Raw genomic sequence first — 27,140 nt, forward strand, 5'->3', positions numbered from 1 at the left:
GGCCGCCCGGGCTCAAACGCCGTCCGAAGGCGTTCTCTGGGGCGCTGCGCCGGGCAGGGCGGGAGATAGAACGCGGGCCGGGCTGGGCCATGGAGCGGAGCGCGCGCTGCGCCCGGCTGCACGCGGTGCTCGGCGCCCTCTACGACCTCGGTGCGTGAGCGAGCGGGACCCCGGCGCGTGCCCCCGGCAGTAGGGAGCGCCCTCCCAGCCCCTCTTTGGCTCCCAGCTTTGCATCCTCTCCTGGGTGGTGGGGGGGCACTCTGGATCCATCCCTCCCGCTTGTGCGTGACCCTGCTTAGCTCCTGCCCAGCAGTGCTCTGCTGCTTCTTACTGTGCCGGGGCCTGTGTGGCCCCCATCACACCTGACATGTACTGCGCAGCTGGCGTGTGACTCGCGCAATAGACTGGCCGCGTGGGCAGAGTCGTTATGGCAAATGCATGGCAGAATCGCGCAATAAATGTAGACGGCCCATGCGGGCACGGTAACGATCGTGCAATGAATGGGTGAGTTGTGCAATAAACATAGTCAGGCCACATAGGCACGATAACGATCACACAGTGAACGGGTGAGTTGTGCAGTAAATATAGACTGGCTGTAGGGGCAAAGTAATTATCTCAAATGGATGGCGGAGTCATGTAATAAATGCAGACGGGCCCTATGGGCACAGTAACAATCACATAGTGAAGGGTGAATCCTGCAATAAATGTAGGTGGTCCACACAGGCACGATAATGATCACACAGTGACCGGGTGAGTCGCGCAATAAACACAGACTGGCTGCATGGGCAGAATAAAATATAGCAAATGGGTGGCAGAGTCACGCAGCAAATGTAGACGGGCTGTGTGGGCACAGTAACGGTCACACAACGAATGGGTCAATCGTGCAATAAATGCAGACGGGCCTTACAGGCACAGGAATGATTGCACGGTGAACAGGTGAATCGTGCAATAAATGTAGTTTGTCTAAATGGGCACAGTAGTTATTATCACATCATTGACAACGGAATTGCACAATAAATAGGACAGGCCACACGTGCACAGTAATGATCACGCCATAAGAATGACTCACCAGCTCAGAAAAAAAGCCAACCAGCCAGAAAGTTAGTGCTTGGATACGCGTAAGAAATCAGTTGCTGGTTTCTATCCAATTTTCATTTCTATCTAGCGTAGCAAGGCCCTAGATAGACACTTCAGTCCCTCATTATTGTGCCATATCTGTTATGGCCCATGTGTCAGTTGGCTACAAAAAACAAGGGTGGAAGGTAAAAGAGCTGGAAGTAATTAGGTTGCTTATTAGGTAATTTAATGAGAAAACATTGAAAAATGGTTGAGTTTTGAAATACAGGGGAAGAGCCTGCAAAGAAAACCGAGAAGGAAGGGAGAAAGAAGAAAAAGACAAAGGATGAGGTTGGATTGGAGCTGGCCAGACCTGTCGAAGAAGACAGCGTTTTACCTCCTGCCTTGGTGACCTCTGGCAAGAGGAAAAGTGCTTCCCGTTTTTTCAAAGGCTTAAAAGATGAAATAGAGAATGAGGCTGTTTGTTCCAGTGGGGCCACCCCAGCATCCAGTAGCCCTCATGCTGTGCCACCCACATCGACCCAACCGGGAAAGGTGGCAGATGTAGAAGTTGTGACGTTTTGTAGCTGGCATAAGAAGAAGAAACCTAAGCTGGAAATGGCTGAAGATCATGGCTCAAAGGTAATGAGTCAGTCAGCTGATCTTAAACATAAGATCATAAGAACTGCCGTTTACTGCATCAGGCTGTAGATCTGTCTTAGCCAGTGATCTGTGTTACACAGTCCTGGTGCTTGCCTATCTTGAGCCTTCCAGGCTGCAGACCCTTCACATCCTCCATAACAACCTCTTATTGAGGTTCTGGCTGTGCTATTCCTCGCACCTTTTTATTTACCCGCTCCCCATCCATAGCCCCACCAAATCCAGGGACCTCCTGGTCAACCTCTTCAAGGCCCTAGCTAAACTAACCATCTATCTGGCCAGGAAGGAGGATCCAGCTGGGGGTGCCCATCCACCCATGTCTGAGGCCATCTTCCTGTCCCTAATTTGGTCCCATCTCTGGGCAGTTTCACTGGGCAGTGTCCACTGACTCCTTAGACTTGTTTGAGGGCCAGTAGGTGCTGGCTGGTGTGCTCTGCTCAGTGTCCCACCCCTTGGCACACTTGTTTTAAATCTGTGACACCCCCGCTCCCATCCCTGTTTTAGCTTTTGTTGTCTCCCGGCTTCCTTTGATGTAAAATTAGTAACCCCTCTAATAATAGTAGGGGCAAACAGTTTCTCTGTGAGCTCATGCCCACAGCTCTGCATCCAACAGGCCTGTGTCACACAGTGGCAGGCAGTCAATGCTGAAAGGGAAAGTGAACAAGGTATGGCCAGGGGTTAAAGGATGACTTGAAACAGTAGGGCAGTGGTTCCCAACTTTTTCAGGCTCAAGGCAACCTTTGTTTGATTTAAGGCCCCCCTGAGAAAATGCAGCCTCTTAGCTTTCCTTCATTTTTTGACTTTGGAAAATAATATAGCTGTTCTTGTTTAGGAAAGACTTCAGAAAACCCACAACAGGACAGAATGTTTTTGACACTATAGATTTCTATTCAAAATCTCTGGGTTTCTGTTGTGAATCCTGTGTAGATATTGGCACACATAACAATGCTAATATTGCACACCACCCCATATTGCTCTTAAAAGGACCTCACGGCACCCCAGGATGCTGTGTAACCCTGGTTAGTAAGGAATAGACCAAGTTAAATCTATCCCCAGTAAGTTCCAGTGTCTTCTGTAAGTTTGATCCATTTTGCCATAACATTTACCAGGATCATACAAGTGTCTACATTTGTTAGTCCTGTTATGATCACACAACAAGCTAGCCTTTTCCTTGCACATTGCAAATAAGATTATATATTTGCTACTTGTAATAGTTTATATTCATGTTTCATGTGGGAATTTGTCCATTTTTTTTCATTTTACATCCTTGTCTTATATAGGTAGGAGATAATTCAATTGCGTGCGCATTCTATCTCCATTGAATCTTATTAAGGTTTATTAAATGGAATGCACATAATAGCAGAGATTTATAAAGCCACCTAGGAGATCTGGGCATTCAGTGCCTATTGCAATTAATCAGAAATGAATTCTAAAAACATACCCTGGTTGGTTTGCCACTGTGAATAACAAGACATCTCCTTCAATGTGATAGTAAAGTTAAGCAAGTGTAGGTCCCAGTTTAAGGAACTTGCTTAAACAAATTTATAAGACTTAGAACAAAAAATAACATGCATATAGGATTTTTATATATATATATATATATATATATATATATATATATATTAGGGAAGGTGAACTTGCCAAATGACAGAAGTATGAACAAAGCCCAGCCCATCTGATAGAAAGTTGCTGATGGCATAAACTTTAATAAGTGATTTGTTCAGTAGATAGATGCTTGTTACTTCCAGTCAAAAGTAAAGCTTTGCATAGATCTTAACACAAAACAGCAAAGATGGATCTAATGTACCACAGCTGAAAGAAGGAGGGAAATCTGTGTTGGCTACCTCTTATTCTGAATGTACACATACAGTGGCATGTTCTGTGCGTTACCAATCAGCTCTGCCCTGATCAGGTGAGCAGATATGAGACTGCGTAAGAATCTTGCTCTCTGAAACTACAACTTTTTAAAGTCAATAATACATGGTTTGCTCACTCTGGAGTGTCAGACAGCTCAAGAGGTTGATATAGTAAAACAGTGTTTCTCAGCTCGTGGGTCATGACCAAAAAGTAGGTCGCAAGAATATATGAAAGGGCCTTGAACAAACTTTAAAAATGGATTCTCCATTAAAGGAGAAAAATGTGGGAAACCACAAGTTTCCCCTTGCAGGCTGGCAGAGTTCCAGTCTGCAAGGAGCTCGTTGGGGCTGGGAGGATCAGGAAGAGGGGAATCAGGCTGGGATGCAACATGCATGTGCGTGCGCGCACATGCACATGGCAGCCAGGCAGCATGGAGAGCAGCCCCTCACAAGTAAGCCTACGGGTTGGGGGAGGCTTCAGGCAACATGTTGGGGGAACATGGGGGGTCACGTGCCCCTCCCCAGATTTGTACATCCACAACGGGCATGGGGCTACAACCTGTCCAGACCAGCATGGGCAGGAGCCACCAATGCTGGCAGCTGGGCCATGGCAGCAGGGTAGAGCCACAGCCCCGTGTTTGAGTGGCAAGTGGCAGGAGGAGGTGAGGGCAACATGGAACCCCACTCCTGTTACTCCTTGCGCTGCCAGTGGCACAACTGGCACAGGGGTCCCAGCAGTGGCAACAACGAGTCTTACTGTCTTGCTCTGCCCTCCCATGCTGGGTCCTGCCTGCTGGACTGTAGAAGTGGCTTCCGCCTGTGCTGGTCCAGCCAGGCTGCAGCCCCATGTCTACTGTGGGTGCATAAATATGGGGGACACATGGCCCCTTATGCCCCTCCCCCACACACCACCCTAAACACCCGCCCTGTGCCCCCCACACTGGGGGCATTGGGTTAAAAGTGAGGGGCACCAGCAGGGTTGGGGGAGGTGGGGAGCTGAAGGGTACTGGCCAGGCCAGGGGGCTGTTTTCTATGTAAGCTATTTACTGGGTTGGGACTGGCCATTGATGTTTACAAATAAGTCCTGTTACAGAAAAGGTTGTAAAACACAAAGTCTTTCAAACCACTGGCTCAACTCCAGACTATGTTTGCAGTTGTCTGGCCATGTTAGTCTGATTTCTAATAAGCATTAAAATCCTTCAGACTGCCATCACATAAAGCTTTAACTGGCTTGCTTGTTGGCCTAAGTCAGCTGAGAGGGAGCAATTGATTGAACCTAATGACTGAAAAGTCCCAGAAAAGTCCCCTTTTGTTAATTAGAGTTTCAAAACTGGGATAATTCTCTGTGCCTTTTTTAAATAGTGTATGTTGCCATTGTATCTGAGGTCTACACCTACTATCAGCTTTGCCCTGGTCCCTATTGTTGTTAGTGGGATATTGTGCAGTGCAGGGGGTCTGGCCACCTGGAGGCCATGGCAGGTTGGGACTTCACAGTTAGTTAAAGCCATGAACCACTATTCATGATGTATCTTGTGGTATACTCTACGTTTTACTTCTCTTTTTTTAAGAACCTCTTTAGATTGACTTTTTATTCCCATCTTCTAATACAGTCTTCTAACTGTTTCTAGTTTTCTGTTGCAGACCCTCTGGCAAATGACATGTTCTAGAGTGATCTGAAAGCGATCAGTGTTTAGATGGGTGAAGTGTGAATTTCCATACCTGAACTTTTCCAGTTAAGGGATATTTGAGTTTGGCATATTGTTTAGCTCAATGCAGAGGGCAACTAGGACATGGAATCTGGGTTTGAAGTTTCATAAAAAATGTCCAGAGTTTGAGACCAAAGGGGTTTGAATCAAGGATTCTGGCTCAGCTCTAGTTAAATAGTTGTATACAGCCCCTACTTCCTCCAGAAAAAATGTGATCAGGAGGAGAACGCTTTCAAATATATATAGAAGAAGCTGAGCAGACACCACAGTGAAAGAGTCTGAAGTTTTCAAATCCAGAATGCTCATGGCTACTTTAGAAGGTGGTCGAGGATGGGTCCAAAGCGGTGTTGCTACACTTGGACACAGCAGATTGCCAAATTCAAGAATACCAGCACACAAAACAAACTGAAGTGATTCTGCAAGATCTGTTACCAATCTGGAATATGCCAGCTTTCATCGTTTATGTAACCCGATCCCAAATGAGGGCATTGTGCACATGTACAAATAGCACTGTACAAGCAACCCCTGCTTAACACTCTTAATTGGTTCCTGGAAAACCGAGTGTTAAGTGGAACCACGTTAAGCGAAACTCATTTCCCCATAGGCGTTAATGTAAATAGAAATAATTGGTTACTGCCGCTTCTTGCCGTAGCTTCTCACCATCGCTGCCGCCTCTCCTCACCCCTCCGCCTGCCTGCTGGCCGCTTGGGCCCCATGTGCCAGCCCATGACCCGCACTCCTGCCAGCTCCAGTACCACAGGGCCCTGCACTCACTGCTTCTCCCTGCCACCACTTCTCTCCACCCTGCTGCCCGCCAGCTGCTCCAGCCCCATGTGCCAGCCCACGGCCCATGCTCCTGCCAGCTCCGGCACTCTGGCAGGGGCCCCGCACTCATGTCTGCCCCACCACTTGCTGCTTCTTGCAGCTGCCGCTTCTCCCCACCCCTCCCTGCTCCTGCTGCCCCGCCCTGGGCCCCTGCTGGCCCTGGCCCTGCAGCACCAGTGCAGCCCCAAGCTCGTGCCCACTTGCTGCCACTCACCATTTCTTGCCACCACTGCTGCTTCACTGAGCGCTATAGTGAAACCAGCTCAGCTCTAAGTGAAATTAGGTATTAATTTTAAATGAGCACTATAGCGAAATAGCACTAAGTGAAACCGCGTTAAGCAGGGGTTGTCTGTATCTTGACGAGAGCAGAAACTTGCATGAAAATAGGTCACAACACGTGCTGGTACAGCGTTACCTGCTTGTCAGTTTGTTGTGCTCTGGATGCTGCCACCTTGCTGTCTTTCTCTTTTCCCATTCCTCAGAGTTGCGGTGGGAGTGCGAGGGGTGGTTGAGTCTGCAACCTAAGGTCAGCCAAAAGAAACCTCTTGCATGTGCCATCAGTACATCAGTCTGCTTGGTGAAAACATGTGGGAGGTCATTCCTGGGAATTTCTCCTCAGCTCACTTTCTCCCTTGAGGCCCACAAAAGTCCAAGCATTGACATCTTTTGGAAGTACTGCAAGAATTTCCTGTTTGGACAGGCATTTAGCAAAAAACCTAGCCCAGGATGTTGTTTAGTGGGTCTCTTCTATTTTTATATTCTAGCTACCTGGTTATTCTGTTCCTGTTGTAAACTGCCCTGAGCCTTTGTTGGAAAGAGCAGCATATAAATCACACAATCAAACCAACCTTTGAATACTGAGGCGTGTTAGCAGGATCATACGGGGAAGCTTCTATTATTGCTGCTTTTCTTGTGCCAGTTCTCTGAATTAATGGAGTTCTACAGGTGCCATAACTGTCAACCAAATACCCATCATACACACCAACTTTATCTTTGTAATAAGTTACGCAAAGCTGAGCCAGTGTAAGGCCTCCTACCAGTCTGTATTAGTAGGGCACCCATTGACGATGATGAAGCACTTGTGCCTCGCAGGGTTTTTGTAAGGGTGGAAAATACTGCTTATCCTCATTTTACAGAAGTGGCTCACAGAGATGTAAAGTTACTTGCCTAGGGTCACTCAGGGAGTCTGCAGTGAAGCAGACACTTGAATCTGGATCTCTACAGTCCCAGGCCAGTGCAGTAACTACTAGGGCACCTATACACGTGCTCCGATATGTTCTGATTAGAACATGTCAGCGCGATCTAGTCAGAACGCTCCAGTGTGCAGTGTCTTGTGTATTCAGTGTCTTCACATTTCAAAATGACAGTGGGGGTGCTTTAATTAAAGCTCATTGAATGAGTTGCTCTGCTCTTTGTTTTGCATAGTAGAGAAGATGTGGTTTTCATGCTTTTTCTTTTGGACAACTAATAATAAACTAATGACATAGTATTTTTTGATGTGGGTTACATTTGGGACCTGCGACTGACATTACTTTCAGGTCTTTTCTAATATATCCTCAACATAAATGATATCTATCTATCTATCTATCTATCTATCTATCTATCTATCTTAATTAATTGGGTATTATCCTTCATAGTCCCATCTGTAAATACTGGTACCACTGGCTCTGATATAAGAGGAAAAAAGGTAATTTCAGGTTCTTGTTCTTTTCTTAGTTTTTAGTAGCAATTGCAGTTTAGTAGTTGTAGTAGAAATATGTCAGATGAGGTGCATTTCACATATGGTTTGTTTCTTCTTCCCCTCTTGACAAACTGCAAATACCTTTGAACTTTTAATGTTAATCTGAATTGCATGTCATACACTTCACCTAATAGCTGCAATGCAAATTGGCTGATAGCTGCAATTCAAATGTATATAAATATTTAAAGAGAGATTAATTGTGTGATACCTGTTGCACTTAAAGGCAAGTTTTTAAACCTTTAAGTGCTTTAAGAATTGACACAACACTCAGTGGATTAATAGCAGAAAGGCTTGGTTTAATAACTAACAAGCTATAAAACTAAAAATGACAGAAAAAGACTCTTTCTCAATCTCAAATAAGCTATTACAGAAACTCCTAGTACATGTAACTGCAGCAGTGTTTTCTCACCAATGCAGGCAGGGTAGCTAGTCCAATCTTGCATGCAAGCTTTACTCATGGGATGGGTGCATGATGGCTTCTTGATCTTTCCTGGACTGCGCACCTTGCTTGCAGTTCTGTCTTCCTTAATACCAGGGGCGAGCAATTATTTCAGGTGGAAGGCAGTTTACTGAGTTTTGGCAAGCCATCAAGGGCCACATGACAGGCAGCTGGGGCAGATAAATATTAATTTTCTAAATTTTTTAGGGGCTCTGCAGGCCGGATAGAATGGCTTAGTGGGCCGCATCGAGCCCATGGGCCACATTTTACCCATGCCTGCTTTATACCGTCTAACTGTATAACTTCAAAGCATTTTTCCTTGATGGCTGGCCAATTAAAGTCCAAACAAAACAGGGTGGAAAACAGTGACCATCACATTACAATTGTTAAACTGCCTGGCTCCTGTTTTTGGATTTGACCAGGTGTGAATACCTGTGTTTCTCACAGCCAATGACTAGTTTGGCAATTAAATGTGATGGATCTTGAGTGGCCAAACAGGATGCTTAGAGGCATTGGTAACTGGACCTGTCTTTGCGTAGTTGTTTATGAATGGGGCAAATTTGCAATAGCTTGTACTGGTGATGGTCTATTTACAGAACACCAGACAAACATTGAATGATTAAGACATTTATAACCTTAGACATTGGATGCCTGTTTTGACAAATGTGAAAATGTCACATACAGTACAGGACATTTTTTGTGCATTCAATGTACCTTTTACAGGTTTCGCTTGAAATGTATATTTAGTCTTTTTTCTTCTTTAGTTGCCAGTTCAGCTGATATGTATATGTACTTCCCTTGTTACACTGGCTCAGCCTTTCTCTCTCTTGCATTCTTAGATGTACATATATGTACATGTACTCATCACATACATGTGATGAGTGTGTCAGGTCTCTGCCAACAATTTTCCTTTTAGAGGAACCATCACTCTTATTATTTTATGGCATGGGTCTGGTATTGGGTGCCTCAAGATCCACACACTCTATGCCTTAATGGGTTGCAACCATCACAAAGACTTGTTTTTTTTTTCTTGTGGCAGTCTTGTCACCACAACCCAGTCATGCCGTAGCTAATGTCTTGCATTTTTGTGCAAGAGACACTGTCCAAGCTTTTACAGCCAGTAATACCAAAGTCCACACCTAATGTTGAATAGTGAAGGATTTTAAACCTGATTATTTTTCATGTGTTATAATCTTTAGTAGTTGAAGACTACCAATATATGAACATCCAAGACAAAGAATTGTATGGATTGTGTATAGAAATGGTACTCAATACACTGTACAGAATTGTTCCTTATACAGATCTAAACTGTTTACATTGTACAACATGCCGCCATGACTTACTCTTTCAATGAGTCAATCTGATAACGATAGAAAACATTTCTACTGAAAGGCTGGATATTCATTCTCTCTTTTTATCACTTTATTAAAAAATCTCTGCAATTGGTATACATTTTAAATGGCCACTCATTGTTAGATTACATACAAGCCTTTTCTTTTATTGTAGACTAAGCCGCCTATTCAAGAGAAAACTGCAGATGGCCAAGAATTTAACTTAGAAAAGGTAAGCTATGATGATCTGTCAAACCCTGAATGTTTAATGTGTGCTCTTTTTCTATTTAGAAATGTTCCCAGGTAGTATATCCTAGAATATACAGTTTGGTGCAGGGCATTTCGGAGAAGGATTATCCAGGCTGTTTTGAAGGGCACCCTTTGAAGACGGGCTATTGCTGTTATTCCATAACCTCTTTTGCTGATGTGTTGGCAGTTACTTGTGAAGGGTTACTATATATAAGTTCTTTTAAGGCTCTTTGGGTTCCCATGATGTATTATAATTTGGTTCTTTAACTGACATGGTTTTTATGCCCATAGATCTTGCAGATTTTTTTTTAACTTCGTTTTTTTACAAATTTTGACACCAGTACTTGGGGTTGGGTGTCCTAAGTACAAGAGGAAATAATTTTTAGTGATATCTTTTTTTGGAAGGCAAGGTAGATTTGCACCTTATAGATTAACAAAAGTGCATATAAAACAAGCATTCATAAATTGAAGTTCACTTCCTCTGTTTGATCAACTGTATATTTGAGAGAGCTGTTGGACAAGGTTTCAGGCATCGAGTGCTCTTCCTCATATCTAACTTAAGTACTAACTTTATTTCTGGTTTGTACACATTTTATATAGGAAATAATATCTGATAGCTTTATCATGGATGTGATATGGTTGCATAGATAAGGGAATAGGACTGTGAGCCTAAGGAGTAGGATGGAGTCCTACCCTGCTGAAGTCACTGGGAGTTTTACCACTAAGTTTGATTTCATTTCCAGTTCCACCATAAACCTCTTGTGTTGTCTTGGGAAATCCAATTAATTTCTCTGTTCAGTGGTTCTCTTTTGTGAAACCCAGAAGTACAGTCTTCTTTTTTGAACCACTTCCTTCCCTTTGCCTGTGAGCAGAGATTGATTAATAAGTTAATTTTACACATACGGATAGATGTTTCACAGTAGCACCCAACTGAATTAGTCTTATTTTGTAGCATATTGATTTGTCAAGCATTTGTTGAAGTTTCTGTTGAAACGGTATTTCTTTTGTTTGAACCAACCATTGTATTAAAATGGGCCATGTGCTTTAGAAATGTTTGCAATGTTATGTCAGGTATCCAGGCTGTAGCCGTATTGGTTTAGAGGAAAAAGCAATCAGGACTTGTGATAGAGATGATATCTTTTATTAAACCAACTAGATTTTTGCAAAAAAAATGAAATGTTGTGCAACATTTCAGGCCCGGCTAGAAGTGCACAAATTTGGAATAACTGGTTATGAGAAGAAAGAACAGCGGCTGTTGGAACAAGAACGCGCTATCATGCTAGGAGCTAAGGTACTGTTGTTTGTTTATGTTTGGTCAAGACCCGTGTTGTGATGTTTTTCTTAAAAAGCCAGTTCTTTTCCCGTTTGGGTCTTGTCTTCTTTCCAAGATACTGTGGATGACTGATACTATAGTTTTAAATTGTCTGAATACAAATCACGTACCATCTCAGCTTAGTCATATTTCATTTCTGATGTCAAAAAACTGTCTAGTGCAGTGGTCAGTAACCTTTTTAAGGCTGTGGGCTGGATTCACCCAGTTTGGGACAGAGGTGGGAGAGCAGGTGCTAAGGACTCAGCCACTACTACTGTTTTTCCCCATGTCGACAAGGGGAAGGCACCCACTACTGCTGTGGCAGTGTATCCTGCAGCTAAAGCCCCCTGCCATTGAATGCCACCAAAGCCCCATGTCCACAGAATGGCTCTGCAGGCCATAGACTGCTGACCCCTGATCTAGTGTCTTTTTTTGTTTAGCTCTTAACTAATCACTGGGACAGGAGTGTTGAAATCTTATATTCCTGCCCTCTCAATTAAGGGCTGAGAAAAGCTTTCTCTCTGCATTTCTGATTCTTTCAAGATGCCACCATTATCAAAAGGAAGCAAATGCTGAGCAGCTCACCATTCTTCTTTTAGAGTTTGTTTTTTATTTTGTTTGCTTTTTTTTAACGTGGGGATATGTGTGCGGAAACCTTTTTAGACCTTCTTTATACGTCATAAACAATCCATCCATTCACATCCCCCCAAAGGGGACCTAACCCTCTTTCTTCATGCCCTGGCCACTACTCCTCCAAAAAGGATCATAGCCTATGTGTTTGTTTTCTCCACCCCACCCCCCAACTGCCCTTCCACCGTTGCAGGCTTCCCCCACCAAATCTGTTCAGTTCTAGGAAGTGTTTATAGCTTTTGTGCAATAATACCTTTACTTGCCTCTTTCACTGCAGCCTCCCAAAAAAGAGTACATCAACTACAAGATTTATCAAGGGATTATCAAAGAGAAGAAAACATTAAGGAAAGAAGATAATAGGAAGGTTTGTATGAAATACTTCCTGTTTAAAAAGAACATGTAAGAACTAGTCCAGTGGCCTTCTAGAAATTAGCTAGTGTTTAGGAGTTGAACCTAGAGCTTACTAGACCACTTACTCTCATGAATGTTTGTTCTGGACTTCAGCAGAGCTATTTTCATCATTGTGGATTGTTCACAGGAATGAGAGAGGTGCATGGTTAAGCATATATATATATATATATATATATATATATGAAATTCAATTTCTCCCCTCCTAAAATTTGACAAACTATTGAAGCCAGATCATCAGCATTAAGCCCTGGACAGGTGTGTTGTTTGAAGCACTCCAAACAGTGAGGATATAGGCATGCATGTCCAAAGAAGTGCTTCAGAAATGAACATCAGAATATGAGGAGCATCTTTGAAGCTTTTCCTTTGGAAGTCTGTGCTCTGGCAGCACATAGAACACCTGCAGCCCTTCTTCCCAGCAGGGCAGACAGACAATGAGAGCTCTCCTATGAGCTCAGCTGTCCTCAGGATGTTTCAAAGGCTGAGAGGTCTATAGGAATTCCTGCTTTCCAGCCTCCTTTTTGGAGAACATGTATGCCGTCGCAGCCATTTTGAAGCGAAGGGGGTGGGGTGGAGAACAGGTTTTTGTACCAGATTTGAAGCACTCTGGCTTCAGAGCACTTCAAATGCCTTTCTGTCCATGAACTTATATTTACATCTGAGAAAAAACATTTACTTTGGTGATTTTTTTTCTGGCCATTGTCTACATATTTCAGACCAACTGGTATAAATCTGCATGAATTCATTGAGAATCTGGCTCAGTATTTAAATAATCATAATGTACTCAGTTTTTTACACCCAAAGTATGCAGGAGCCTTTTTGTTCAAGACTGTTGATTAGCCAAGAAATTCTAATCATGTTCCACTGAAATACTTTTTTTTTTTAAACTCTGATAACAGGAATATAAATCCCTTTCTTTCAAGAAACATAGGAGAAAAGGCCAGGAAGAGAGGTGAGTAACTTAAGCGTAACTATATTTAAACTTCTCTAGTGAATTGTCTGTAATTAAATAAGCAAAGTCTTATGCCAGAACTCAAACATAAAAAGTTCCTTCCATTTTGAAACACAAAACCCAGGGTGGATAAAAATCAGCGATTTAAAAAAAAAATTGATTTTTTTTTTTAATTTAAATCAGATTTTTTTTTTTTTTTTTTTAAGTTTAATAAATAGGTCACACCAGGCCATGGACTATATTAGGGGCCCAATCTTACGGGATTCCCAAAGGCTCCTGTATAGATTAGTAAAGAAAACCACTCTACCCAATGAGATTCAGTACTCAGTCTAGAAGATCCCATTGAGTATCGCTGTGATGCTTAGTTTCAGTTCTCAAACTGTGGATTTCATAGTTTCATAGTTGGTAGGGTGGGAAGGAACCTGAGCAGATCATCAAGTCCGACCCCCTGCCATGGCAGGAAAGAGTACTGGGGTCAAACGACCCCAGCAAGGTGTTCATCTAGCCTCCTCTTAAAGACCCCCAGGGTAGGAGCCAGCACCACTTCTCTTGGAAGTTGGTTCCGGATCCTAGCTACCCTGACAGTGAAGTAGCGCCTCCTGATGTCTAGCCTGAATCTACCCTCTGCCAGCTTGTGACCGTTATTTCTTGTTACTCCTGGTAGTGCTCGGGGAAACAGGGACTCCCCCAATGCCTGCTGGTCCCCCCTGACTAGTTTGTAAATGGCCACTAGATCCCCCCCTCCTCCTCTTGTGGAGGCTGAACAGGTTCAGGTCCCTTAACCTCTCCTTATAGGGCCTGCCCTGCTGCCCCCTGATCATGCGGGTGGCCCTCCTCTGAACCCTCTCCATGTTGTCCACATCACTCCTGAAGTGCACTGCCCAGAACTGGACGCAGTACTCCAACTGCAGCCTGACCAGTGCTGCATAGAGGGGGAGGATCACTCCTCATGATGCATCTGTGGATGCATGACAAGGTATGGTTGGCCTTCCTAACCGCTACCCCACACTGTGGGCCCATGTTCATTTTGGCATCACTAATGACTCCAAGATCCTTTTCTGCCTCTGCACTGATGAGAAGGGTGTTCCCCACCCTGTAGGTATGCTGCTGGTTCTTCTTCCCCAGGTGCAGCACCTTGCACTTTTCAGTGTTGAAATCCATCCTGTTCTCATCTGCCCACCCCTGTAACCTGTCTAGGTCCAATTGCAGCCTATTCCTCCCTTCTAGCGTGCCCACTTCCCCCCACATCTTAGTGTTGTCTGTGAATTTGAACAAGGTGCTTTTTACCCCCTCGTCCAAGTCGCTTATGAAGATGTTGAACAGCGCGGGCCCAAGGACCGAGCCCTGGGGGACCCCACTACTCACATCCCTCCAGGTCGAATAGGACCCGTCCACCACCACTCTCTGGGTGCAGCCCTCCAGCCAGTTAGTGACCCATCTGACTGTGTAGGTGCTGACGCCACAGTCTCCTAGTTTTTTAATGAGAATGGGGTGAGAGACAGTGTCGAAGGCCTTCCTAAAATCCAGAAAGACTATGTCTACTGCTATACCTGCGTCTAAGGATTTTGTGACCTGGTCATAGAAGGCCACCAGGTTGGTCTGACAGGACCTGCCTCTAATGAACCCATGTTGGTTGCCCCTAAGCATAACCTCCCCTGCTGGTCCCTCACAGACAAGCGCCAGGATAATTCTCTCAAAAAGCTTACCCAGGATCGAGGTAAGACTGACTGGCCTATAGTTTCCTGGGTCCTCCTTCCTCCCTTTTTTGAAAATGGGAACCACATTGGCCCTTTTCCAGTCTTCTGGCACCACACCACAGCACCATGAGTGCTCGTAAAGCGGTGCCAGGGGTCCCACAATGACCTCTGCTAATTCAGCACTCTGGGGTGAAGATCGTCAGGACCTGCTGATTTAAATATGTTCAGACCCTCCAGAAGTTCCCTGACTAAGTCCTCACTGACCCTAAGCCTGGGTGCGCCTCCCCTGGGTACTATGGGGGTCCCAGTGGGGGTGGTGACTTGTGTCTCCCGGTGATTTGTGTCTCCAGAGATCATAAGCAGACAAGGTTCTTTGGGTAGATGTATTATCTTATATTAGATCAACTAAATAGTTTGAAAAATTGTTCTTTGCAAGCTTTCGAGCACAAACACCCTTCTTCAGGCATAGGGAGAGTTTGTTGTCTCCAGAGATAACATCCTTGTTAACAGCAGTGTATAGAGATAAGAGATAACAGACCTGATTGCCTACCCATCAGCCCTATTGTCTCTCTGCAAGTTTGTGTACACACAGTCAAGCCCTGACCTTTCTCTAAAAGTGCAGAGTTTCAAGAAGTTGAATGAATAAAGGATATCAAACAACAAGAATATGTTTTTTGTAGAAAACAATTATTAAATCAGGGCTTCCTGATCAGTGATTTAAATTGTTTTGACTTCAATCAAATCCACCCTGACAAAACCTCCTCACTGGGAATTTGGACTGTTTTGTACCTAGCACTTCGAAATCTCTAATGGGACAGGCAATCTAACAATGCTTTAGCTCTGCCCTGACTTGTTAGAAACTTCAGCATAGTCTGATGTGAGTTGGGTATGAAGCACATAGTATGAATGCCATTGTGTGTCTCCCATTCATGTTATCCAGGGTGTTACTTTTGCCCCTGAGGAAAAACATCTTGCATGATAAAAGGTAAGGAAGGAAAAATGTAACTTGTTCAGAAAGTAAAATTACATCCTTAATTACAATGTAGCTGTTTCAGTGAAACTATTTACAGTCTAAGAGTCTTCATGCTTTCTGACTTTATTTACCTTGATAACTGCTGAAAAGTTAGTTGATAAGTTAATCATGCTTATAATTCTTTTCAGGATTCTTCTATCTGTTTGCAATACCAAATTATTCTTTTTTCAAAATATTAATAAGATTTTTTTTCACGTTACTAAAGCATATTCTGTCTTTGTTTAATATCGTCTTCTTTAATGTTTCTGTTTTTGAAACTTAGGAAATTGAAAAAGAAAAAGTCGGTGTCCAGGATTTTGCCTACAGGTCAAGTTGGAAAATTCAAAAATGGGACTTTGGTCCTTAGTAGCTGTGATATAAAGAAAATTAAATCCTCAAAAGTCATTAAATGAAATTATTAGGCCACATCACAACAGAAAACATAAATGGCCTGGAATTCATTTTTCAACTAAAAATATCTGTGAACCTGAGATTTTTGGTGTCTCTTAATGCCTGAACTTTACAGTTATTTCTAATGCCAGTCTTATCCATCTGCCACTTTGCTTTGGGAAGAAAATGGCAAAACACTCTAACTTAATGAATTTTTCGCTAAGAAAAATAAAAGGTTTTTTTAGTCCTTTAAAAAAAATTACACCGTTTTCACTGGTTAACAAAGATGAACATGAAAATTATTTTAATGGTTTATTGTAAGATACTGTTTCCACAATATTTAAATAAAATATTTTTACTCAAATAGTTTCGTCTTGCTTTTTTAATATTAAGCTGAAACTTTAAAAGAAAAGTCATACCTCATTTTTCTGAATCTAGATTATCTTAGTCACTTATGAGGCACCTAATGAATCTCCTCTCGCTGTAGCTTTGTTGTTCACAATCAAACTGAATGCATACCAGATTCCTTGTCCTGCAGAAGATGTGGTTGTAACAATTGTTTTTATTTAATACCCTTTTATGCCCCTCCCTCCCCACACCCCCACAAAAAAGAGAGAAACCATCCATTCTAAAAAGTAAGAAACTAAGATCCAAGTTTATGATCTGAATGAGGCAGAGAAGGTACTTGAGCCAAGGTCTCATAAATGTTCAAACAACTAATCTATTGATTATATGCTTGCTCATGTATAATAAGTGTGTAATGCTCTCTTATTTTGACAAAAAGCCCCATCTAAGGCCAAAGAAGCTCTTTCTCATTGTGATGAATTTAGTCAAAATTGATGTGTTCTCACTAAAATTTTTGGTTTCAACACATTGGCAATTTCTAACGGAAAAGCCAGTTTGCAAAAAAAAAATTCCCAAAGGTGTCAAATTGGCAAAGATTAAATGAAATTTACATGTGTGCTGATTATAACAGGGGTGTAGGTTGTAGCCGTGTTGGTCTAAGGGCATAGGCAGACAAGGTTCTTTTGGGTGAATCTGGTATCTTTTATTAGACCAACTTAAATAGTTGGAAAACAATTATTAAGCAAGCTTTCGGGTTCAAAAACCCTTCGTCAGGCTAAGGAAGTTTCAGCAGTTGGTGTGTGCTCTTCCTGGATGGAATGAAAAGTAAAGAAGCCAGTGGCTGGGCTGATATGCATACAAGACAGGTAGTCAGTGAAAATGTAGATTGAAGAGTCAATGGGTGAGAGACAGGTGGGGTGGGGGGTGGCAGAGAAGGGGGATGAATAGTGGAGAGATACCTGGACAGTTGCATAAAAAAAATCTTTATTTGCAAGCTTTTGGGCACATGCACTTTTCCTCAGGCAGTGGAGAATGCACAGATTGTAACATTTCTCCCAGGCAGAAATGAAAATTCACATTTCCCAGGAGAATTGGAAGGTAGAGTAAGATCTCTTGGTTGGAAAAGTTCATTTTTCATGTTATGCAAATTACACTTAGATAAAAGTTGGAGCAGGATCAAAGGTGTCTGATGGCAAGCAGGATGTTGAATTATGCTTCTTTCTTGTTATGATGTTACATATTTCATGGGAGTATTGGTGATGGAAGGTTCTCCTGGGCAAGGAATTTCTCTTGTGTTACATCAATTTTAGCCATCAGAATTATTAAAAAAATAAAAATTGAATTCTGCCAAGCTTATTTATATTGCAAGCTTAAGCAGGGATCAGTTTTGTAGCCATGTTGGTCTGAGAAAAAGAGATACAAAGTTCTTGAGTCAGGCGATATTTTTTTATTAGACCAACTGAATAAGCATTCTTCTTCTCCCATGGTCATGTGATGGCAGAGACTGGGGGTCATAGGCACATGAACTTGCCTTAATCCAGCCTTGCTCTGCTTTGAGCTACTGTTTTTTTAGTCAACTCCACCACCATTCAAGGAGGTGAAGTTTAGTTAGTTTGTAGTGAACCAGAGTGTACAGCAAGAGAGTTGCCTTTGTTCCAAGACTTACACATTCAGCGTGCACAATAGAAAAATGTCAAGTCAATTATTGCACATTAGGATGTCAGCACAACGTGCAGCATGGTATGCAGATGTTGAAACTGGCTTTGCATGACTCTGCTATGTTGCAGCTCTTATCTTTTCACTTACTCTTAGAGGTGGGGCAGAAAGTAATGTAGTTCAAAGCTTTTTTAATTTCCTTAAAAAAGCACCTGGTTTCAGTTGCAATACTTTACCTGAAGAGGCTTAATTTTAAAGTCCTCTGGTTAGATCCCCTGAAACCAGCCTCATGGGATCTGTTAAGCTAGTGGTTCTCAACTTTTTGAGACTATAGGATTCCCCCCCTTGGGAAATGCCATCTCTTAGTTTTCACTTTTTTTTTTTACTACAAAAAGAATAATAAATCAATTTTTCTTTTGCAGAAACTTTGCCCTGGTTGAGAATCATTGTGTTAAAGAGTTAAGCAACTTTTTTTAGATAAGTTGTGCATTTTATTTTTAACTTCAATACATCATTATGATTGATTGGAAAAGTATCAAAGCATGCTCAGTCCTTGTCCTTTCAGATGAGCCTAGCTCTTTCTCTGATGTGGAGGAATTAGAATAGGCTTCCATCTTTAGGTTATATACTGTTTATTTTTCAGCTAAACGTAGGGCTGTGTGGGAGGCCTTCATAGTATTTCTCAGTCTCTTAGTGGCTTGCATGTACAGTTTCATCTACCTTACAAATGACTGCAGGTTTTATGAAGTAGGTTTAAATTACAGGTTGTATTGCAAAGCTTTAGAATTCCTGCCCAGGCAAGTACAGCGTCTGCAGGTACCAAATGGCCTTTACAGTCAGGTAATCTACTTTTGTGGTGTCATAAATTCTGCCCAACTATACCTAGTCCAATAATGTGGGAAATCTCCCAGTACTCAGCTGAGCAACACACTTCAACACATGGGACAGAGGTTTAGGGCCTTGTTGCAAGTTGCACTTGGAGCTGCTCAAATGTTGATCCATGTAAGTGCTAGCTCAAATCTGGAGCAGTTGCACCTTAAGGAAAAAAACCTCTGACTGCCCCCCAACCTCTGGTGCACACACACACACCTGCACATCTGTGACTTGCCTCTAGAGGACTGGCAAGCAGGGGCTGGATTAAGAGCTACAGCTGTGAGTTGCCACTACTGAGCTTGTGAATCAGGACAAGTTTCTATCCCTGCTGTAGGTGGGACTATGTTGCAGAGATGGGTTTGGGGGGCAAGGGGCAGGAAAATGAAGGTGGGTGGCGAGGAGTTAATGGGATGGGGTGGGTAATGAAATGGGAGGCGGAAAGGAAATGGGGATAGGGGAAGGATAGTGAAATGAAGGAAGTCTACCACTGAAGGATAAAATAAAAAGATGTGGGGAAAAATATTTTAAAAAGCAACGAAAAGGAAGTAAATTAAAGAAGGTCACATGTTTTAATAAACCGGAATTGGGACTGTGGTGTGGGGGTGCTGGTTGTGCTTCCTGGGGTGGCTAGAAGCTAGGAGCAGTGAGGGAAGTGCTTTTGGGGAAGCTACTGGCCCTGACCCAGGAAGGAAGCCAGAGCTCATGGGGACCCAGTCCAGCTTCCTACCTTGTTCCTTCCCTTACCCCTTACCCCCCTCTCCCCCTGCCCCCCAGGCCCCACTCCTGGTCCCAACCATGCTCTGCAACCTGGCTAGCTGGCATGTGCTCTGCCAGCTGTTTGCATGGGGGTTGCACCCCTGGGGATGAGAAGGTCATACCCCCAGGTTAGTGCCAGAACCCCCTTCCTGGGCAGTAGGGCTCAAGGGGTGGAAAGTCTGTCCACACAGAACAAGAGCCTGGAAGAGGGGATACTGCATCATGGGATGCTGAAGGACTGCCATATGGGCAGCTCATCTCTGGGGAGTGGCCACACGTTAATGGAAGATGAGCTGGGTAACATGGATCAGAGATAAACCTGCCCTGGAGTGGCATAACTTTAAGCCCCGTGGAACACAGTTTGAAAATTATTTGTCTAATGCAAGCCATAGAAAAATAAATAGGTGAAAGGGAAGGATACATTTCTTACCTAAGCCAGAGAACATGTCATTTTGTCATATTATCCTTGGCTTCCTCCTGCCATAAATCAGCAGATGATTTTACTAAACTACATATTAGTGGTTGCATTTACAAGCACTACATTAGCTTTATAACAGATCTTTATCAATAATAAGAAACCAGGTACTGTCTGCATTTGTTGGCAATGCGTTAAGAATTTATTTAAAAACTGTAAAACAGCAAAAACTAATACTTCAGGTTTTCCAAAAGGGTAATAATACACAAAGTTTGACTTACACTGAAAAGACAAAAAGCAGTTTGTTTCCAATTCAAAAAATACAAATTTTTGCTACAGGTACAAAATTAGAAAAAGTTTATTTTTTCCTCTTGATCTGGGGGCAGACACGTACAGAAGGAACGTTTATTCCACCAGCTCCAAACTGATCATAATTATGAGAAGTGACAATAAAGTAAAAATGTCATGGTCAGGGAGAAGAATAAAGTTTGTCTTTCATTCAACAGGAAATGAACACTTATTTCATTCCTTTGCACTTTTTGTTTTTGCCAACATTTTAAATTAACATCTTTCATGCTGCACATAACAATTGGAGAAAAGACAGTTCTACCCCATGCATTTATTCTAACATTTCATCACATTATATCTCCTGGTCGTGCTTTCATTTTACTCACTTAAGAAGGTTGGTATTTTCATTAACAACAATTACGGAAGCTCATTGTGGGCTAACACCATGGTTACAATTGTACTGAAGTGTAAGAATACAATCTGTATCCTGAAAGCATTCAGACTTGCTGATTTGTAATATTGTATAGCTGAGTCAGATTTGTTTGCAGTAACACAGCTGTAACAGGGGCTTGTTTGTTCCAGGAGACAAATGCTACCAAGTACCCACTTCTGTGAAACACACATTCATCTTTTACAGTGTGCAAGGATGCAGAAGCCCTACAACACCTGTTCTCCGTGATTTGCCTGGGCTTCTGCACGTAAGAATCCTAGATTCTTATTTTATTTTAAACGGACTTGTGCTTAAAAGTTCCCACTCTACTGGTTTCATGCAGACACACAGTATTGCTGATCAGATAAACTGAAAACAAGTGTTGTCAATAAAGCAAGACCTTCCAGCTCACTTCTTTTAAAACAAGAGTCTTTCTTTTTTTGTTGATTTGGATTTTTCTCCCAGTGTCAAGTGAGGCTGTTTCCATTGTATTGTACCGTTTTTATCGTGTTTGATTTATTACTTCGGCCTGTTTAAAGGACTCATAGAGATTGTAATCTTTCTTCTATAAAAGATCTGGACAAGATATTTTATATTAACTATACTGAAGTTCCAAGATTAAGGCTTTGCCTTGCTATTAAAAGGACACTGCAAATTTGGCAAAATCTAACTGCTTTGTTTCATTACCTCACTGAGCAAATGATACACCATTCCTTGATCGCAAACGTACACAGTGCCTTATATTTGTTAGTAGTGGGTTAGCCTTGATCTAATTTTTCCCTTACCTGTTGTATTAAATATCCATACTAAAGTAGAAGAAAACAATTGTATGTGTCACAATTTCTTCTTGCTCTAGAACATCTAAGAAACTATGATATTAGGTGCTCTTTGCCATTTTTACTAGCTATACTTAAAAAAACCCTGAAAAACAAAACACACCTACAGCACTACAACAGAACTCTATCACCACTGAGAACCAGCTACAGCAATACATTACAATGGCATTATTTACAATTTGATGGTATATTATGTATATAATAAATTACATGTTAACACTTTTCCTCTTAAACTCTGATATAGGTAATTTTTTTTGTTCAGCCCAATATACTTTTCCCTTATATATCTTAACTACATAGGATAGATTGGGAGATGATAATGCTCTTTCACCTGTCTCTTCTGAATTTTAGAAGCCACTGTGTGGCTCTGACAATGTTCCTGACCACATTTTTTTTTCCTAATTGGCTTTACCAAACAAAATGGGGAATTTGTAGAGGAAAGGAATAGGAAGAAAGTTTATATAGGTTAATTCTAAATCACCCAGGGTGTAAGGTAAACAGAAGGTTTCTCATTACTCTCCAAACCATACCTTCCCCCCCCCAGTGGCAGACGTGCTTTGAGAGCCTAGATTCTGGAGTAAGACCCTTTTATACTTAACAGAATTTAAAATTGCTTGTTCTAAACTCTGTAAATAAGTTTCTACTCTCTTCTGGAGTCTGCACTATAACAGATAAGACTCTTCCCAGTTTAGGGAGCCTCACTTCTTCCGTAGGGTTGATTATTCCCATGCAATGTTTATTGGAGGTGCCAGAGGGAGATGGAAGAAAGGAAAGAGGGAGCATGGTCTGAGGGTAAGGCTCCCTCTTCTCATTCTTTTCCTCCCCTCCCTCATTTTCTACAGGCACTCTTTCCCCTCTGTGCACAGATGATGACGAGATAAAGACCTCTTGAGCCAACCAGGCTTAGACCTTGAAGACCCTGGTGAGATTTACTGGCAGTGGAATAAATGACCTCAGACCTGGAAAGAGGAGTGAATTTTCTCTATTCCTTCTCACATTGTGCTAGTCTTGAACAGATACATTTTGTCTGTGCATGCACCAATAAGGTACTTTTTGAAGGTCACGGGAGCTTCACGTTTGTATTCAAACACAGAATAATTAGTCTCCTAGCCTAGTTCTAATTATTTCAGCATTGTCATTGTTAGACAAACTGCTAAGCCTCACTCAGCTTGTAAAAAAAATGTATTTCATAAGGCCAACTTGATTTAGTTCTATGAACCTTAATGAATCTAAGTCCTTGAACAGATACATAACCAAAAGTAGACACCCTCTGTGGACTTAAATTTAAATTAGCAATATTAATACAGCATTTCAATTTCTAACTGCCCACCTTTTCCACATTTTCTCTAGGTTAAAAGGAGACTGCAGTTTTAGCTAGTGTGCATCACACTTTTACTCAGCTAGTACGTACAGACAGCAGCAGTTGAAAGAGTACCTCCATAAGTCTGGAGTGTTCCCTGACCTGCTATTCATGTTAAATTAGATCTTGGAAACCTATATCACTCTGCATTTTCCCCTGAGTGACACACAAGGAATGATACAGAAGCAACTATGAAAAACATCACTGACATCAACATAGGTATCAAAAAGTATTCTAAACCCATTTCAGTATCCACTTTAAACATCCAGCAATGTCTGCAAATTGGATAGATTAAAATTGATTTGAATTTTATTTCGCAGATCTTGTGAGTAGAGACAAAAGTTCAGTTCTTATGTCTGATATAAACAGTGCTTTTTTGTTTCATATTTTATAAGAACAGTAAAAGTAGAGTGCTTGCTTGTATTAACATTGCCATGAGACATTTTCTACTATAAAAATCTATATGCAGCTTAAACAGTATTCCAAGGCTCTGCTGTCTGTTAGGTGATGGTTGAAAGGTTATGGTTAAAACTTTACAAGACAACTATACAGTGATAACACTCAAGTGGAAATTTGGGGTCCAGTAGCATGCTAGCTGAGGTAGGCTTAAAATAGACCCCACTGAACTAGAAAATCCTGCACAGATTCAGATGGCGTTAAACAGACAAAGAAAAACAAAGAAACAAACCACAGTTGGTCTCTGCTAATTTGAGCAAACCAAAATTAGTACAGTCAGTCACTACTAGTCCTTAAAAATAAAATGTACTAATAAAATATCTCTCAGTCTGAGGAAATTACAGTTGCTTTCAAACTTATAGTTTGAGTTGTCTTGTTTTTTCTGTTATTCAAAGAAGATGCATTTATTCTTAGAGGGAGGGGAGCTGAAAGATTGAGTAATGATGGGCACCCTGCACAGATGATTATAGACCACTTACTGCTCAGTTCTGCATAGTTTAATGTTCCTTATCTATGGCAATTCATTATGACAACCCCTGTCCTGCAGTCAGAAGCCTAAGACCTCTGTCCCAGTCAAGCCTTCCTGTCACTTGCTGTGACCAGTAATGGGGATGTGCTTTGGCTGGCAATCAAATGCATGCCTGCAGCTATGGGCCTATCTGCCAGAAGTCCACCCTACCCTGGAGGACTTTACCCAAGGCAGTAAAATAGATTTTCATTTAAAAATAGTTTGGGCAGTGTTTATTAACCACACATATACTGAAGTGTGTGTATGTGCCTGTGTGTTTTCTCTGTATACAGAGCAGTTGTGTGTAAATAGAATGAATAGAAAAAGCAGAACAATAGGAGGCAGCAGCCAGTGGTGCATTGGTCTAATAGCACCACAATTAGGTTGGATCATGAGGTTAGAGTCTTAGATGCAGTATAACTGTATATCCTTTTGTATCTTGCAATTATAAGTTAATTCAGTCAGCCACCTACCCCTCACCAAACACATACCTCCACATGCTTTGTTGAGAGAGGGAGAGAGAGAAAAAAATCTAAGACGCCTATTAAAGGTTCTAGGCCAATCAGACTCCATTTGAAAATACTCCTCATTGCCTTATTTGGGGTACCCACAACATTTCTGAGGCACAAAACAAAGTTAAGAATCAGGTGATTCTTAGGTCAGAATCTAGCAGATCACGTAATATTAGTTATAAACCTACAGTCCTCTTCAGATTACCCAGAGGTTTAAAGATAATTTGAGAAAATTAAGGCCTTTGATGCTGAGAGGTGCTGCATAGCCACAACTCCATGAGCACCACAGGTGCTTGGCACCTAGTAGAACCCAGGCTCTAAAAAAATTAATGATCTTCCCCACACAGTATATTTTATTTAAGCCATTTTGGAACATCTCTGATGACTTCAATGAACTCTCCTCCATTGTCATTTCAAGAGGTGGTTGCTGCTGGTACCCACTGCAAGAGCTCCCATTTGTGAGAGAAAAAGCCACTACAGTCACATAAAAAGCACTAAGATTTATTGAGTACTTTTTATTCCTACCTAAAATGTGTGCAACTTAAATGAGCATAAGTTTTGCATAAAGCTAATTTGAGCCTTGTCTTGCTCCTACTGAAGTCAGTGAGAGCTTTGCCATTCATTTCGGCAGGAGCTTAATCCATAAATTTAACCAGTTTTCAAGACAAAAGAGATTGTTGTGATAACGTGGTCTGATCTGTTCAATGCAAGCCAAAGAATGTCCCCAGAAGTGTCTACATCAAGCACACAACTCCAGTATGAGCTGTAGCTCAGCTTTTAAAAAATGTATCTGCTCTTGATTCAAGGTTTCAAGGGACAGAGAATCCATCAGAACACTCAGGAAATTGCTCTGAGGCCCCTCAGTGATCATCTTCTCTTCCTTCATCACTATCATCCTGGGGAGCACAGATCCAAGTATGAAAGGGAAAATATGCTCATTTTAGCTGTCACCCTATGTTTGCATCTACACCGCTGCAAGTATATTTATATTGAAGTATATGAGTGTGGCATCTACACTGAGCTGCAAGTATATTTATATTGAAGTATATGAGTGCTCCAAGCCCATTTGTTCAGTCTACAACCACATTTGTCAACAGTGTAAAATTAAGAGGGGGATGTAGATTTATTTTAATTATCAGAACACTCTGGGATCAAAGTCCAGCATGAGAACTGCTGTTATAGGGATGAGTGCTTTTTTTTTTTTTTTAACCAATATATGCAAATAGCATTTAGAAAGACTACAAAATCCAGGTTGGCTATAGGCAGCATGAATTCAGCTAGTTGCTGGGCAGCTTTAGCTGTTTTACACTCTGTGGCACCTCCAGTCCCGTGTGCAGAGTTACCTGTGCAGAACAGAAATAACTGCTTAGAGTTGAAACACAAATCAGAGCTTCATTGCAAATCATTTGTGAAGGCTGAGAATAGGTGCCATGCTAGAAGGTCTGGGTGACTGAGGAACTGGGATTTGTGGCCTGGTGCAGTGATAGATGGTGCCAGAGTGAAGCCCTAAAATACAGATGGTTCTCTTCTCAGAGTCTAGAACCCAGGTATGTATGTTTTCCCCCCAGTTTAATAGCCACTGGTGAGCTACCTTTAACCCAGCTGCTGCCACCTACCAGCAAGAGAGGTAACAATGCCTAAAGCATTCTGGGGAAATAGAGAAGGGCAGAAGACAGGGTGGACATGTACCTTGCAGATTAACCAAATCAGCTTTCACTTGGGTAGAAGGTCTCCTGAATTAACTAAAGGAAAATTGTTGACCCCTCCTTGCTGAGCTGTCAGGGCAGGAGAGAAGGAATTTTACTAGTCTCACTATAGCCAGATCTCTAGAATGACACCTCTCACCATGTTACAGGGGTGTAGGTTGTAGCCGCGTTGGTCTAAGGACATAGGTAGACAAGGTTCTTTGGGTAAATCTGATATTTATTAGACCAATTCAAATAGTTGGAAAAAGTCTTCTTTGCAAGCTTTCGGGTACAAATACCCTTAGTCAGGCTGAGGAGGCAGCTGCAGTTGGTGTGTGATCTTCCTCTTCATTCCATGCAGGAAGAGCACACACCAACCGCAGATCCTTCCTCAGCTTAACGAAGGATATTTATACCGAAAAGCTTGCAAAGAAGAATTTTTCCAACTATTTGAGTTGGTCTAATAAAAGATACCAGACTTACCCAAAGAACCTTGTCTACCTCTCACCATAGTATCCAAGTACCATCTAAAAGCTCTCAAAAGCTTGAACTCATGAAGGGCTTTTGCCCTTCTACAACGGTGTGTGTCAGGCAGGAAGAACAGATAGAGGGCACACTAAAGCAGCAGCAGTGTAACACCAAAAAACCCCACTTAATTAATAAATGAGGTAACTTTGTGGTCATTTGTCTGTTATTGTCTATGTACCTCAATTGTAGGCTCTGGGAGATAAGGACAATGGCCAGATTTTTAACAGT

At 42.1% G+C, this 27,140-nt stretch overlaps 2 protein-coding genes across 3 annotated transcripts in view; one reads left to right on the forward strand and one right to left on the reverse strand.

Moving 5' to 3' along the window:
- Positions 1-2: 2 nt before the first annotated feature.
- Positions 3-16,628, forward strand: C1H1orf131 (chromosome 1 C1orf131 homolog). The gene is made up of 7 exons (XM_059715317.1): positions 3-150; positions 1,346-1,698; positions 9,790-9,846; positions 11,059-11,154; positions 12,083-12,169; positions 13,113-13,165; positions 16,158-16,628. Exons 1-7 carry the CDS (start codon positions 90-92, stop codon positions 16,285-16,287), a joined length of 837 nt encoding a protein of 278 aa, XP_059571300.1. The 5' UTR covers positions 3-89; the 3' UTR covers positions 16,288-16,628.
- Positions 16,629-20,456: 3,828 nt separating this feature from the next.
- TRIM67 (tripartite motif containing 67) overlaps positions 20,457-27,140 on the reverse strand; it is a 56,387-nt gene continuing 49,703 nt past the window's right edge. For both annotated transcript variants that reach the window (XM_059715345.1, XM_059715341.1), the window contains exon 10: positions 20,457-26,042. In XM_059715345.1, the coding sequence (XP_059571328.1) occupies positions 25,977-26,042 (66 nt within the window). In that variant the 3' untranslated portion in view covers positions 20,457-25,976. The remainder of the gene's footprint in view (positions 26,043-27,140) is intronic.

This window comes from Alligator mississippiensis, chromosome 1 (assembly GCF_030867095.1).
Source record: "Alligator mississippiensis isolate rAllMis1 chromosome 1, rAllMis1, whole genome shotgun sequence".
In the NCBI taxonomy this organism is placed as follows: domain Eukaryota; kingdom Metazoa; phylum Chordata; order Crocodylia; family Alligatoridae; genus Alligator; species Alligator mississippiensis.